We start from the raw sequence: 16,144 nt of genomic DNA, 5'->3' as shown, positions 1-16,144 counted from the left end.
CATATTTCATTCACCCTTAGAGCATTCCTATTAAGTAGTTAAGACCAAAATGGCTTCAATTCACAGATGAGGCCAGGAGAGCCCCAAATGCCCCAGACTGAACAGTGACCTGGGGCTGACAGGGAAAAAAAAAATCAGGTTTCTTGATTTATGCTGCTTCTCCAAAAGATACTTCCCGGGCTGAGGCTGGGTATTTTCTCTGCCCTTCCCTCATGCCTAGAATGCTCTTCCTCTTCATCTGTCTTCTGGCTCTCTTCAAGTCCCAACCCAAATCCTGCCTTTTCCAACCCTTCTCAGTGCTAGTGCCTTCCTCCCATTTTCCCTGTCTTCAAGAGTTTATCTGGGCAGAGTTGTTTGCATACTGTCTCCTCTATCAGACTTTGAGTTCCTCACACTTCTGAGCTTAGCACAGGGAGCTAGGCCAAGGTAGGTACTTAATCCAAACTACTAATAGACATTACTTACATAAACAGAAAATGACTTACTCATCTGAGATAAAGTGGAATGCAAGGAGAGCACTGAGCACGATGCTCACTGCCCTGCCTGGATGACCTTAGATAAATCCCAATTTTTCTGAACTTCAGTTTCCTGAGCCATGGAAGTAAGATATGGGCCTCAGGATCTTATAACTCTCCATTATGCCCCACTGCCCTGCTTCCAAAAGTTAATAATGCAGGAGTTCTATGCCTATAACTTCCTGAATACAGCCCCATCTCTCTTCTGACACTGTTTCCACCCTGGTATAGAACCTCATCACCTCAAGTCTGGACTACTGTGATAGCTGCTGGGTTGTCTGCCTGCCTCAAGTCTCTCCCTGCTCCAATCAGCCAGGCTGTATCATACCCACACACCACTGCTCCTCTAAACTCCAGTGGCTCCTGATCTCATCCAGGATTGAATATAAAACCCACTGCAAGTCTTGCCTAAGCTTGCTTCCTGTTACCTTTCTAGACATTCTACACCTTACTCTGCCCCACATGTACTCCTTTCTTCAGTGGCACTGGACTCTCCTTGCTGTGGCTCAAACAAAACAATCCTTTTCTACATGCAAACATTTCACTCACTGGCTATCTACCCATGCCTGGAAGGCTCTCCTTCTCCTTTTCTGGATTCTCTGACAAGCCATATCTAAATCTCTTCTACAAGAAACCAGTCCCAGACTCCCTCAATGTTCATGCCTTTGTGTTATGTTGAGAGCTTCTCTGTTCAGAGATGTTTGTATGTTGTCTTCTTCATTAAGACTATGGATACCTCAAGAACAGGGACCATCTTTCGCTTTTCTCTCTCTCACCAGTGTTTAGCAAAGTCCCTGGCACTTAAAAGACACTTAATAAATATCAGAATTCTTTCATCTACTTCTTTATTGTATTGGCCATGTGCCTTTATTATTTTGTCTGTGTGATATGGGTGAGCAGTCTTCCTAGAAGACTGCATGCTTTATGAGGGCAAGAGATGTGTGAATCATTGCTTCAGACATGCCAGGCACTCAATCATAGTCAATTTCAACTGTAGAGTTGCTTAGAAGATGGGAGGTCTAGTCTCAGGAGAGGCATTTTCTCAGTTCTTCAAGTCCAGCAGAAGAGGTGACCGATGTGAACTTTAAAATTACTCCACCCTACTTAGACCAAACTTTAGGAGATTTAATTTAGCTATCTCCTGATCTTAACAATGGAGATACTTGGTCTAACAGAATCAGGAATGCCTTGTGAACTTACATTGCTCCACCCTACTTAGTCTAACAATGTCAGGAATGTCTGCAACCATACTTAAGGATTAAGTATCTAGGAGGATGGATTTTGATAGACATGTGCAGAAACAGCTGACAGACACTTGGTCTGTCCTAAGTTGAGCTAAGCTACCATTGGTACAGATAAGATGCAGGAAAGTGATGTAAAACCATCTATATAAGGCGCATCACTTCCTTTCTTCGGGCTCTCCCTTTCCCTGGAGAGGTGGATCTGGCTGGTGACTTCCTGTGAGCAGGCCTGGGCGCCAGTTTGATCCTGGAACTTGAGCCTGGAGGAGCTCCCTCAGATAGCTTCCTTGAGACGTCTCCTGGTGAGTGATAAGACTGACTTCTTTTCCCTTGACGCTCAGGGGAAGCCCCCTTGGCCAAGGCCTTTAACTCCTGCCTGGCTCAGCCTGAGCTGGAGCAGTTTAAATTAACTCTTTTCCTCTCTCTCTCTTCTCCTTAATTCCTTCCCTCTATATTAATTAAAATCACCATAATTTCCAGCTGACTTGGGTATTTTACTATTTGGAATATCCCATGGCGACCAATAATTAAATAATAGTTTAGGTCACAATGCTAAAATTATCCTTACACTGGTAAATCTGCTTCCATGTTGCTGACTGGCCCAGCAGTCTGCGTCTTGTCAAAGCCATCCTCTGATCTCTCCTCTCACCTGCTTCTGGAGCTCTGTTTTGATTTGGTCAGGCCATATTCTGTTACTTTTTTTGCCACAAAGCTCCTTTTCCCCAATCTCAAACTCTGTCCCCTGAGTGGAAGAATTTCCCACCTTTGCTAATAGCAGACTGGTTCCCTAGAGTAAAAGACCATTGACTGAGGAACACTGAAAGGTCCTGAAGCCAGGCGCTTACCAAATCAATCAAGTCGCTGAGGTTTTTTTCGATTTGTTGAGGAGGCAGACGCCTCATTAAGTCCAAGGCACAATCCAACTGCTGGTCACTCTGAGAAAGGAAAGACAGAAGCAAAATCAATATGAAAACAAACAATAATAGCCCAATGATAATTGTAATAGCTAACATAAAAATAACCCCAAACATTAGAAATAGAATCTACTCAAGAAATGAGCCTTGGATTTTTAATTTTTCTATTTATGAACTTTAAAAAATCATCAACAAACATGAACATCTCAATATATAAAGAACAAAAAGAGTATCTATGAAATCCCAAACTTCTGTTATATAGTTTAACATATAGCATAGTCTAATATATATATATATATACACACATAATATATAGTCTAATATATAGCAAATATTAAATTTAAGATGGAAGTAATAAAATCACCCCCCTTTGAGACATCTCTTTTCAGAAATGGCCAATACGCCTATTTATTTTGCTTAACATGTGTGTGTGTGTGTATATAAAACAAAATGGATGAAAAATGTCAAGTCTTGTGAAGTGTACTTAGACAGGTATTTCACTGAGTTTGTAGGAATATCCTTGAAAGGAGCTGCAGAGAGATAAGTTGCCAGGCCCAGAACAGAATGCCCAGAGAAATCCCATCTGAGAAACCATACAGTTCTTTCAATGACCCAAGATGGTCATAAAGGCACATCACTATAAAAGTCCTTCATAGGGGGATATATAACCATGAATTATGGAACATCAAGATAAAAAAGGGCTCAAATTACAGGTGGTTTCTAGAAATGGATCAAAATATTACCAAGGTAGGCTTGCATAGACATGGCATATGAGGCAAAATTGGTATTAAAATCTCAGTGGCCATGTCCAAAATGATTTCCAGGACAATCCCTTATTCATTCCAAACCTTGACACTTGAATATAGAATTCTAAAACCAAATTCCCCACCTTGCTTTCCTAGGGGTAGCATAAGCTGGATTTGAATAGCTGGGATTTCATGGGATCATAGATTATGACTTTGCTGGAAGTATCCTAAGAAAGCATTTATCATACAATCCTCTCCTGTTCCCATATTACAGATGAAGAAATTAACTCTGAAAGAAGTGAACTTCAGTGGATTGAGAGAGCCAGGCCTAGAGATGGGAGGTCTTGGGCCCAAATCTGGCCTCAGACACTTCCTGTGTGACCCTGGGCAAGTCACTTAAACCCCATTGCCTAGCCCTGACCACTCTCCTGCCTTGGAATCAAAATACAGTATTGATTCTAAGATGGAAGGTAAGGTAATAAAAAACAGAGTGAGCTGTTTTGCCCCATGTCTTGCCAATAACCCTGTGCCCTGTGAAGTCCTCCCCAACTATCCTAGGCCTTCTCTTGTCCACAGAACATTAAAGTGAGCCTAAATGCTTCTCTTGTCCACAGAACATTAAAGTGAGCCTAAATGCTTCCAACCAAATGGATTCAAAGTCTTTAAACTAGTCACTAACATGTTTCCAAGTTATATGAAAGCAACCTGAGAATATGTTCTGAAAATCTTGCCATATAAAGATGAAGAAACACATAATGGAAAGAATTTGAAAGCAAAAGTCCTGGGAAGGGGGTTTTCATCTAAGCTACCTTACTCTCATCTGTCTGTGTAACCTAGAGTCACAATCCCCACTGGGCTTCATTCATCTGTAAATAAGGAGAGATTATACTGGCCCAACTCCAGGATCCTAGGTGCATAGATGCAGAGCTGGAAAAGACCTTGGAAGAAGTCATCCACTTTATTTTATTTTACAGATAAGGAAACTGAGGCTCAGGAAGGCAAGTTTTCGTAGGGGGCAGCTGGGTGGCTCAGTGGATTGAGAGTCAGGCCTAGAGACGGAAGGTCCTAGGTTCAAATCTGGCCTCAGACACTTCCCAGCTGTGTGACCCTGTGTTGACCCCCATTGCCTAGCCCATATCACTCTTCTGCCTTGGAGCCAATACACAGTATTGACTCCAAGATGGAAGGTAAGGGTTTAAAAGAAAAAAGAAAAAAGGAAGGCAAGTTCTATGAGTCTCACTAAATTAGGACCACTCATTCAGAATTCATAGTAATTTCAATGGAGACTGGGTAGAGGTTTAACTTTTATTTTTCTAAGGAATACAAGATAAAAGAGGGAGTTTGTAAGATTGCTTAAGAAAAATCTTTTTATTCAGTACAAGAAAATGTACTGCAGGAGGGAGTGCCCCCAGGAGCTGATTCTTAGCTTTGCTGCCTTACCCCTCAAAGGGAGGCTGCAGCTTTCAGAGTGTTCCAGAGAACAATGAATTTGAAGCCAGAGTCTACTATATAAGCATTCTATGTACCTTTCTGGGCCTTAATTCCTATATATGTAAACTGGTTATGACAATTGAAATTTACACATCATAATCCAATAAACATAGATTTGGTCCTTACCATGTGCAAAACACTACAGAAAGATTGTCCACTCACACTATGGGGAATAAGAGTATGTACAGATGAACTACACCAATGAGTGGCTGCCTATCCAGTACAGACACCTCAGATGGGCAGTGTAGACACATTAGCAAAATCCAGAATTTAAGAGATGATTAATATGTTGCATTTGGGAAACTTCACAGTACCTGCAGCTCTCTGCTACATAATTAACTAGCTTCCTTTTATGTTAGATCGCTATCTGTCTCCTACTATTCTTTCCAGAGTTAGCTTCACTTTATTATATCCCCGAACTCACTGTCAGGGAGCCAAAATACTCCTTTGTTCCCCACTGTCCCTTTCTGATCCTCCCTCTGCTGTCATAACTCAGTAACCTCATTTCCTCTGAGGTTCCTCCTATCCAAACATATCAAATCAGGTCAACAAGCATTTATTAAGTACTTATGATATGCCAGACATTATGCAAACATCTGAGATACAAGGGAGAGCAGAAATAGTCCCTCTCCTCAAAGGGCTCACATGGTAATGGAAGAAACAACATGTAAATAACTAGGTCCATACCAGACATATACAGAATAGATATAGGAAGGTAATCTCAGAATGAAAGGATTAAGAGCTAAACTAGGTCACAAGGTTGCAGTCTGGCTCATTCTCATGGAAAACACCCCACAGAAAGGTTAGCTATTCTTCATCATTCAGAGAAAGATAGTTGGAACCAACAATGAGCTAATGATACAGAATGATGTGAAAAAGGAGCCTGTGAGGGGTAAAGAAGATTCTGTGCAGGAAGCCTATAAGGGACATGGATGGGAGCTGCATAATTGGGCTAACGGGAGGGGCAGATGGATGAGGCTCCTCAAGGATGAGTTCATAGAATCATGGGCAAATGGGAACATCCTCCTCCCAGGCTCTTCTGACCTAGGAGTGGACAAACCCTTTTCTCTGCTTAGTTTGTCAGAAACATGGGTGGGATTTTCTCTAAAACTCCGACAGTAATTCCAACTACTCATAAAAGGAGTCCAGACTGGCCTGTATTAAGAGATAGAACTAATCTGTCATCTATCTGCAGGCAAACAATTAATATGCTCAGGGGATTAAAAAGTTTGTTTTTGCAACTGCTTGATCACATGGGTCGAGGGGATATGGCTGGGGAGGTAGACTCTAAATGAACATCCTAATGCAAACACCAACAACATGGAAATAGGTTCTGATCAAGGACACAAGTAATACCCAATGAAATTGCGCATCAGCTGAGTGAAGGGTGGGTAGAGGGGAGGGAGGAAAATAATGTGATTATTGTAACCAAGGAATAATGTTCTAAATTGACTAAATAAATTAATTTAAAAAGTAAATAAATTTACATTCTTCCTAAAAAGAAAAAAAGTTCAATCTATTTTCTGCCACGTGTTCAGGAACAAACTGTGCTCCAGGGCTATTAGCTGAAGAACTCTCAGACAAACCCCAAACCAACCCACACTGCTTGTCTAGAGGTCGTATGGGGAAAACTGCACATTCTGGATTAATAATCATTGTTTTAAGCACTTCTCCCACTGACTGATTGTACTCCAGCTCTCCCTCTGGGGAGAGCAGCCATGATTACAACCATGCATGGAGAGAGATGCCTCAGCAAGACCAAATACAGACATTCCCTTTGGATGACTCGTGCCCATCGAAATACTCAAAACCCCATCAAGAGGCCCTGGGAGACAGTGGCAAAAGCAAGAATCCTTTAACCTTTGAGGTCCCTCTGGTTCATCCTGAGTCTCTATCAGAGTATCCTCTAGGCTAGGCTTTGGTAGGGAGGGAGAGGAAAAGAATGTTTATGACTAAAAGACACAGTGCATTATGGGTCTCTTAAAAATCTACAAGTCAGGTTGTTGAGAGTGAGATACAGATACCGAGTGAAATATAGCCTAAGAAACAAAGGCTAACAAAGACCCTATATTCTCCGATAGGGGAACAGTCAAGGTAATTTGGAGGAAAAGGGAGAAGGGGGTATCTGTACTTCCTTGCATCTTCAGAATATCTTCATTAATTTTCTGTTACTTGCCAAAGTGTTCTACATGCCTTTTCTAATATCATACTTACATTCTACACTTCTCTTGCCTTCTTAACAGAAGAACCAGGCAGATCAATTAATGCAAAATTATAATTTTGTTTTGAAATAAAAATGTTCATCTTAATATCTCTAGTTTTCTTGTTTTGTGGGCTTTTTAAAACTACAGTTAACTGATGCAGTTTGAAGTATATTTAATTTCCAGGCCCTTATAGTGTTAACTAGAAGAAGCTAAACAAGCTTTTTTTTCTTGATGGTTTCATGAACATCTATTATGAAGCTATGCTATGATGTACAGAAGAGTTACATGCTCCCTTTTTCCTTTTTTTTTTGTCTCCTTCCAGGCAGGTCTGGTTGTACTGACTCATTCCTTCTATTCTTGGGCTTAGGCTGACTCTATACCAGCTACCCCACTGCTCTCCAATCAATTGGCTCTGTGCTCTCAAAAGTATATAACTAAACTTTCTTCTTAAGCACTGAATGGTCCATATAAACATCTAATTTTGAGAGGGAGCTACTGATAAGTTAATGTGATTATTTTCATGATTTAAAATGTTATAAGATTGGGGCAGCCATATAGAGAGGTTTACCAAAAAATGCTTTAAGTCACTTGATTAGAGAAATACAAACTAAAACAATTCTGAGATAATCATCTCACATCTATTTAAATTAGCTAAAATAAGAAGGCAAAATGACAAATGTTGGAAGGGATGTGGAAAAATGGGGACACTGATACACTGTCAAGTAATCTAACCATTTTGGAGAGAAATTTGGAATTATGCCCAGAGAGTTACAAAACTGTACAAAACTTAGACCCAGCAACTGGGTCTGTTTCCCAAGATCATGGAAAAAGGAAAAAAAAATGTTTGTTTCAAAATATTTATAGCAGTTCTCTTTGTGGTAACAAAGAACTTAAAAACTGAGGGGATGTCCATCAATTGGGGAATGGCTGGACAAATTATGGTATATAATTGTGATGGAATACAACTACACCATAAGAAATGATGAACAGCATAATTTTAAAAATATTTTATTTTTCTTCAATTACATTTAAAACCAATTTTTAAACATTTTTTTTTATTCTGAGTCCCAAATTCTCTCCCTTCTTACACCCCTTTCCACCTTGAGACTATAAGCAATCTAAGATTTTACATGTGCTATTATATAAAACATTTTCCCATATCAGTCATTAAGTGGAAGAGCTATTAAATGAAAAAAAAGGAAAGCAAAAGGAAAGCAAAATATAGTATGTATCAGTGTGTATTCAGTCACTATCAGTACTTTGTCAGAGGGCAGAGGGCACTTTTGAGCATTAGTTTCTGGGACTGTCATGGATCACTACATTGCTGAGAATAACTAGGTCATCCACAATTTTTCATCAAATAAATAGTGATGTTACTGTGTACAATGTTCTTCTGGTTCTGCTCACTTCATTTTGCAATCAGTTCTTTCAAGATTTTTCTGAAATCATCCTGCTGGTCATTTCTTATAGAACAATAGTAATCCATCACAATCATAAACACAACTTGTTTAGCCATTCCCCAGTTGATGGACAACCCATGAAAAAGTTAATTTTTTTTTAATGTGGTGGGGGCAGCCAGGTAGCTCAGTGGATTGAAAGCTAGACCTAGAGACAGGAAGTCCTGGATTCAAATTTGGCCTCAGATACTTCCTAGCTATGTGACCCTGGGCAAGTCACTTAAAGGCTCAGATACTGGTAATAAATTATTTTTTTAATTAAAAATTTTTTTAAAGGTCAAGACTGGGGGGGTAGCTGGGTAGCTCAATGGACTGAGAGCCAGACCTAGAGACAGGAGGTCCTAGGTTCAAATCTGGCCTCAGACACTTCCCAGCTGTGTGACCCTGGCTAGGCAAGTCACTTGACCCCCACTGCTTAGTCCTGCCTTGGAACCAATACACAGTATTGATTCCAAGACAGAAGGTAAGTTTTTATTAACGGTAAGGTTTTATCAAAAAATTAATTAATTAATTAAAAAAAAGTCAAGACTTTTTTTTAGGCACCATAAGCACACTTGAAAGTTCTGCACCTATCTGACAACCCTGAACCTAATTCTTCCATACTAGAGAACCTCACAGAATGATTCATATCCTGTGATGAAGTGCTTTCACACATACAGGGACTCAAGAGAAGAGTTAATTAACACTATAGATGAAACATTGATCTGAGGCTGGGATAGCTACTATAATGGATACCAGAAGGGGATCCAAAAAGATGTTGACAGAATAGTACAAGAGAATCTTTTTTTTTTTTAAACCCTTACCTTCCGTCTTGGAGTCAATACTGTGTATTGGCTCCAAGGCAGAAGAGTGGTAAGGGCTAGGCAATGGGGGTTAAGTGACTTGCCCAGGGTCACACAGCTGGGATGTGTCTGAGGCCAGATTTGAACCTAGGACCTCCCATCTCTAGGCCTGGCTATCAATCCACTGAGCTACCCAGCTGCTCCCAGTACAAGAGAATCTTAGAAGAAATTAAAATGGGATAAAGTCCTGTCCTAGTGTATAAGAAGTCAAGTGCACAAGAAGTTGGGAGGTAGAAGGCAGTTAGATTCCCATTGTCTAGCCACTAATATTCCACAGATGTCCTGGGCCATTTTTTCCTCCTTGTTCTGATGTACCAAAAGTGACTAATCCCTCCACTTTGTTAAATGACAGCACTCATAAGCAGTGCACACCAATTCTATAACATCAACCATCCCCAGCTATGGGGAGAAGCCTGGAGAGACCTTTCCAAACAACAAAAAGTGGGAGATGGAAGCTGGGCCTCTGCTAAAAAATTCTTAACTTTCTCTTTTTCCAAATCATGGAAAAAGCTGATTTGGATTAGGGTGGTGGCCCTTGGCCAATAGAGACAGGGATAAGAGAGGATTTCTTCACATGTAAGATGGCTTATTTTAATGAAACTTCCCCCTAAAGAGATTTACAACAAGATGGATTAGACCAAGTTATCTACAGTAGGGGCTTGAGGGATGGAACTATAAGGGAAGGATCTTTGTGATAACTTTGCAGACAGTACAAATTAATAAACCTGAAAGAACACAGGAAGATTTAGGATAAAATCAAGCTTTTGCCAATGCAAATATTTCAAATGGAAAGAGAAAGCTCCACTTTATGACCTGAGTTAAAAAGAAACTGGGGGTAGGGGGTGGGGAGGTGGTAGTGGTGGTGGAGGCATTTATATAAAAAGCCATGTCATTTGGCCTTTTTCTTCCAGGCTCCTTGGATTCCCATTCAGGGGGCATGGATAAATACAGAGACTCCACCCAGCAACCTTGTGCCTGTTCTGGTCTGTGTGTTCTCTCCTACCCTCAAGGGCCAGAGCCCACCACAGCACACTGATAAGGCACTGGAGAACCCTAGAATTGGACCATCCAATATAAAGTGTCCTACACAACAACTCCCTCCCCCCACTATACTCAGCCTTTAGCTAAAGATCTCTGGTAAGAGGGTGCCCATTTCAGGACAGTCCATTCTAATTTGGGGGGAAAATACCTCTAATAAGTAAGGACCTTTTCTCTTATAGTAGACCCCTCTGCCCCTGGTCCCCTTAAGCCACAGACCAGAGACTCTTGTCTAGGAGGATATAACATTTTCAACTGGGAAATTGCCACTCTGAGGCCCTACTGCCCTAACCAATACATACTTGACCTTGCCCACTCTTCCTAAATTGGCTTCAGCCATGCTACCCATTATTCTTCCCACCAATTTCTCACCAATCACTTGAAGGAAGTCAAGGAAGCTGAAAGGCAGAGATGAGGAAGGAAAACATTCAGGGCATTGGGGGGAGGGGGGTAGTTAGATGAAATGCCCAGAGCCAACATGTGGAGATGTGAGTTTCTTGTTCAAGGAAAACAAGGAGGCCAGTATCACTAGATCAGAGTAGAAGACTAGAAAGGTAGGAGGAGGGGGGAAAGGGCTAAATTACAAAGGTCTCTGAACAGCAGAAAATTTTGTATTTGATGCTAGAAGTGGCAGGGAGACATGGTCATATGATATTTGAGGAAAATCATTTTAGGGGTCAATTGGAGCAGGGAAAGACTTGAGGCAGGCTGTTATGATTGTCCAAGTATGAGGTGATGAGCCTGCCCTGGGGGCTGGGGCGGGGAGGCAGCAGTTATTATAGGAGATATGGACACAGGAGAGGGAGCCAGGATGATGGCTACTTTGCAGTCCTGAGAGATGAAAAGAATGGTGGTGCCCTCTCCAAGAATAGAGAAGTCTGGAAGAGAAAAGGGCTCCAAGAAGAGATAATGAATCCACTTTTCTGAGTTTAAGAAGTCTATGGGACACTTAGTTGGAGATGTTTGCAAGAAGGTGTGAGAGGTGAGACTACAGGCCAAAAAAGAGGTTAGGGCCATTCAAGTAAGATTTAAGAATCACCATACCTGACATCTAGGGCCTAAAAAGCCTAAATTTGGAGTTCAATATGAGAAGAGTCACAACTTTGTGAAAGTTTTCATCCATAGCAATATAGAAAACTCTCTACTAAGATGGAGAGAAGCTGGTATTTCTGCTAGTGAAAGGATCAATGCCCAAATCACAGCATCTCTCAATTTTAAAATCTCAAATCATCTAATCCAAATGCTTTTTAAGAGAAGATGCCCTCTGAGATACCAACCCACTGTCTCCCAAATTTGCTTCTCTACAACTCCCTTATTGCTTCTAGATCTGCCTGTTCAGTGTGAGCAGGACAATATCTCTTGGAAGTAACAGCTTTCCATAGCTGAAGATAGTTGTCAGGTGCACCCCCCCTCCCCTATCTTCTCCAGGTTCAATCTCTTAGTTCTTTCAATTAATAGCTGCTAACATTTCATAGTGTTTTTACTATGTGCCAGACACTGTGCTAAGTGTTTTACAATGATTATCTCATTTTTATTATAAAAATATTTTATTTTAACCAATTACATGTGATAAATTTCCACATAAGTTTTCTGTATGGATTCTGTAAGGATTCAAACTGTATCCCTCTTTCCTCTCTCTTCCTCCCACCTCCCCTACAGCAAGCAATACTTTCTCATTTAATCCTTAAAAACCAAGGAGGTACATGCTATCATTATCTTCATTTTAGAGAGGAGGAAATGGAGGCAAACAGAAGTGACTTGCTCAAGGATTGCACAGTTGATATGTATCTGGGATGGGATCTCTCTGACTCCAGGCCCAATACTCTCTCCACTGTGGCTCCCAGCTGCCCATATGTCATGAGTTTGAGACCTTCCATCTCTCTAGTGACCCTCTTTCTGTGGATGCTCTCTCCAGTTTATCAGTGAAATCCAAGTGCCTCAAAGAGCATGGAAATGGAGATGAACAAAGATTTGTGCCTCAATTTCCTCATATATAAACAAAGATTTAGACCCCAATTTCCTCATATGTAAAACAAAAGATCTAAAAAAGTAGATGAACACTAAGGTCCCTTTTTGGTTCTCGAAATAAAATGTATATAATATTATCTCTGCCCTGCCTGCCTCACATAGTATCTTAAGCAAAGTGCTTTAAAAATTTAAACTATAAATGGGGAGGGTTCCATAGATGGGAGATAAAACAAATAAGATATTTAGCTATATTCTAGTCCAAGACATCTGAATTTCAAAATGAAAAAGTAGAAGCAAGCACATGTCTAATATGTAAACTGGTTTTGCATGATTTCATTGGTATAACTGGTCTCAAATTGCTTGCCTTTTCAAGGAGGAAGAAAGGACAAGAGGGAGAGAATTGGAACTCACAATTTTAAAAAATGAATGTAAAAAAAATTATTTTTTTGAGCCCATACCTTCCATCTTGGAATCAATACTGTGTATTGGTTCCAAGGCAGAAGAGTGGTAAGGGCTAGGCAATGGGGGTCAAGTGACTTGCCCAGGGTCACACAGCTGGGAAGTGTCTGCGTCCAGATTTGAACCCAGGACCTCCCATCTCTAGATCTGGCTCTCAATCCACTGAGCTACTCAGCTACCCTCTCAAAAAAAAAAATATATATATATATATATATATAACTGGGAAATAGATATATTTTTTAAATAAGGATTAAGTAGTGGGTCAGTATTGGGCCTGACCTGTGGTTTTCATTTTGACAGGGTATTTCCAGGGAAGAAAACTCCCTTATCTTCAACTTATGAATCTAAGAGAAGTCAAAATGCTAATGTCATGTCAGGCTGCATTAAGACAAGCATAGTTTCTAGAAGTAGAAAGGTCCCACTGGACTATGCCCTCAACAACAAGAAAGAACTCATTTAAATATTATTTGTAGTTCTGGGCATTTAAGGAGGATACTGATAAGGTACAGCATGTCCAGAAAAGGACAAGCAGCATGGTAACATTTCTAAAGTCCATGTCATATAAGGATTGGATGAAGGAAAGGGTAGATTTAGCTTAGAGAAGAAAAAATTCAGGGGAGATATATGATACCTGTGTTCAAGGACCTTTATGGGAAGATGGATTAAACTTGACCCCTGGGCTAGGGGGCATGACTGGGGGGCAAATAGAAGTGGAAGCTGTAAAGAGGCCAATTTAAGCTGAAGAGAGGGAAAATTAATTAGAAATGAGAACTGCCCAGAAGTGACAGGATAGGGGAGTGGGGTGATGGGGGGGAGGGGAGGAGACAAAGGGAAGATGGTATAGTCATATTCTCCTCCAAACTTGAGAATCTGCCATAATGAAATTCAACAGAATGCCTCTTCCCTCCCACAAAACTGAGCCACTTGGTCTACGCCAAAGTTTTAGGAGGCTGTGGGGCCTTAATGAGTTTCATGTTTCCTTGACATTACAGCACTTTCCCTGCACTTGCAACAAAGTCCAAGAAAGCACTCCTAAGGGAGGAGCAGAAGGAAACATGAAATCCTGGAGCAATCTGGTTGCTTTGAAGGACTGAGAAAACACAGGGACCTCAAAAAAACAAATCGCCAAGAGAAATTTCAACTTGGAATGTGTCTCTCTTTACTCTATTTCCTGTAAGGATGCCCTGTTTGCTGGTCTCCAATTATAGCATTTGTTTCCTTTAAAAGAAAGTTTTCTCTGGCTGGACACTTTGGCTGTTTTTACCTTCACAGGCTTCTACCTGTTACAAGCCTGTAGCTTTTCAATATTACAAGAACTAAATCAGCTAACAGGTTCAGTAACTAACTTCCCATTAGCTAGCAGCTAGGTGGCACAGTGGGGAAAGTGTTGGACTTGGGATTTAAGAAGACCTGAATTCAAATACTGCCTCAAACACTTCTTGGCTTTATGTAACCCCCACAAGTCACAATCTTTCTTGCCTCGGTCTCTCCTTGTGTAAAATGAAGATAATTATACCCATCCTTCAATTTAAAGGGTTGTTGTGAGGATCACTCTAAAAATACTTTGCAAATTTTAACACCCTAAGTAAAAGCTAGCTCTTATGAACTATCTTTGTTAAACATGAACATCATTTCAAGACAAACAAGAAATTAAATATTATTTTCAGCAAAAAGAGAAGGAAAGTTGCTTTCCAGTAGTTATAACAATTAATCTATACCTCATAGACTTTAGCACTAAAAGAGACCTTAGAGGTCAATAATTTAACCTCTGTGGGCCTCAGTTTCTTCATCTGTAAAAAAGAAGACTTTAAATTAGCTGAGATATCAGGTTACATCCAGCTCTAGATCTATTTCATGACCTAATCCAGCACCTTCTTAGTTGAGGAAGCTGTGGCCTGGAAAGGTATATATGATTTGCCCAAAAGGTCACACAGTTAGTAAATAATGCAGCTAGAATTTACACTCTTCACTCAAAATCCTATATGCTCTCTTCACTCCACCCAGGAGTTTCACTTGATCTGGTTTAGGGATTTTGGGGGTTTGCCCACCCTAACCCATAAGACATAAGTCAGACTTGTACTCAGAATAACCACCAGATTTAGCCAGGCAAGTCTCACATGAGCATCTCTTGAAAAATCACTTGTCTTCAAAAGAGAGCAAATGAGCTGGGCAGTGTTGGTATTGCCATGTTAAATTTAATAGATATTTTAAAAAATGTTAATTCTGAGGTTTGGAAGACTAGGCTGTCCTAGAATTCTTTTCTAATCTCAATTCTGCCATTAAGTAGCTATGTGAGTCCTTTTGTAAGTCATTTCCTTCTTGGCTCTCCATTTCCTCCTCAATAAAAAGAGATGAGACAGAGAAACTAGACAAGTTCTAAGATATTTCTGACTCTTTCTTCCCCTTCCCCTTCCCCATCTCTAGTGTTTGCTTTTTCCAATTGTTATCTGTCTCTATGCTGTATTTTTACCTATGTGTGAACATGCCTCTTCCTTCTAGGAAACGATCCATCCTTTTGGGGAAAGGCTTTCTCATGTGTATAGAATTCTTCTCTACAGGCACAAAGCTAGGTGTCTTATAAATGTATTATTATCTTCTTTTCACCTAGCTGTTTTTGCATCTAGTCAGAGCAGGTCTATTCAGGGCAATGCCAGGAAAAACACTCTAGCCTAAGTATCTTCTCTGATGATTTGGGAGAAGGTGCTAGAGAAAGGAGAGAGGTGGGACAGCTACTCTGTACACGAACTACAGATGCATTTGTGCTCAAAATCTGTTAACAAAATCTAAGTCTTCCTTCAAAGAAATGTGCTGAGGGAAAGAAAAGGGGGCATCAGCTGAGATTCACAAAAAAAAGTCCAATGCAGAATGCTAAGAGAATTAGGTACTGACTCTCTGCATCCCTAATTATAATCTTTCCCTAACAGATTTTACCCATGAGAACTCATTAGAAAAGGGTTAAAAAAAAAAAGGAATGTGGTCAAAATGGGCCTTAAGTAAAAATAATCATTTAGATGAGTAGCTTGAATGGAATATTACTCATTCCATAAAAAGCACTGAAATTTCATGGATCATGGTTCTAAAAGAGCCTATCCCTCTGGTGGAGAAAGTTAGAGACCCAAATTAAACTATAGCTGGCCAGGTCAAACCAAATCTATGGAAAAACCCAGTATCACTAGAAGAGATGGGAAATGAACCACAAGGGAAACTTGGACTAAGATAATACAAAAAATATGAAAAATTCTGTGATACTGGGAAGATTTCCATGAATT

At 40.3% G+C, this 16,144-nt stretch overlaps 1 protein-coding gene across 4 annotated transcripts in view; it reads right to left on the bottom strand.

Annotated features, from left to right (window-relative positions):
* The window catches only part of CAPZB (capping actin protein of muscle Z-line subunit beta), a 161,104-nt gene that overhangs the window by 84,660 nt on the left and 60,300 nt on the right, over positions 1-16,144 (bottom strand). For all 4 annotated transcript variants that reach the window (XM_056795691.1, XM_056795690.1, XM_056795688.1 and 1 more), the window contains exon 2: positions 2,602-2,691. In XM_056795691.1, the coding sequence (XP_056651669.1) occupies positions 2,602-2,691 (90 nt within the window). The remainder of the gene's footprint in view (positions 1-2,601; positions 2,692-16,144) is intronic.

The sequence above is a fragment of the Monodelphis domestica genome, chromosome 4 (genome assembly GCF_027887165.1).
Source record: "Monodelphis domestica isolate mMonDom1 chromosome 4, mMonDom1.pri, whole genome shotgun sequence".
Lineage (NCBI taxonomy): Eukaryota > Metazoa > Chordata > Mammalia > Didelphimorphia > Didelphidae > Monodelphis > Monodelphis domestica.
This window is presented reverse-complemented; position numbering and strand designations above follow the sequence as displayed.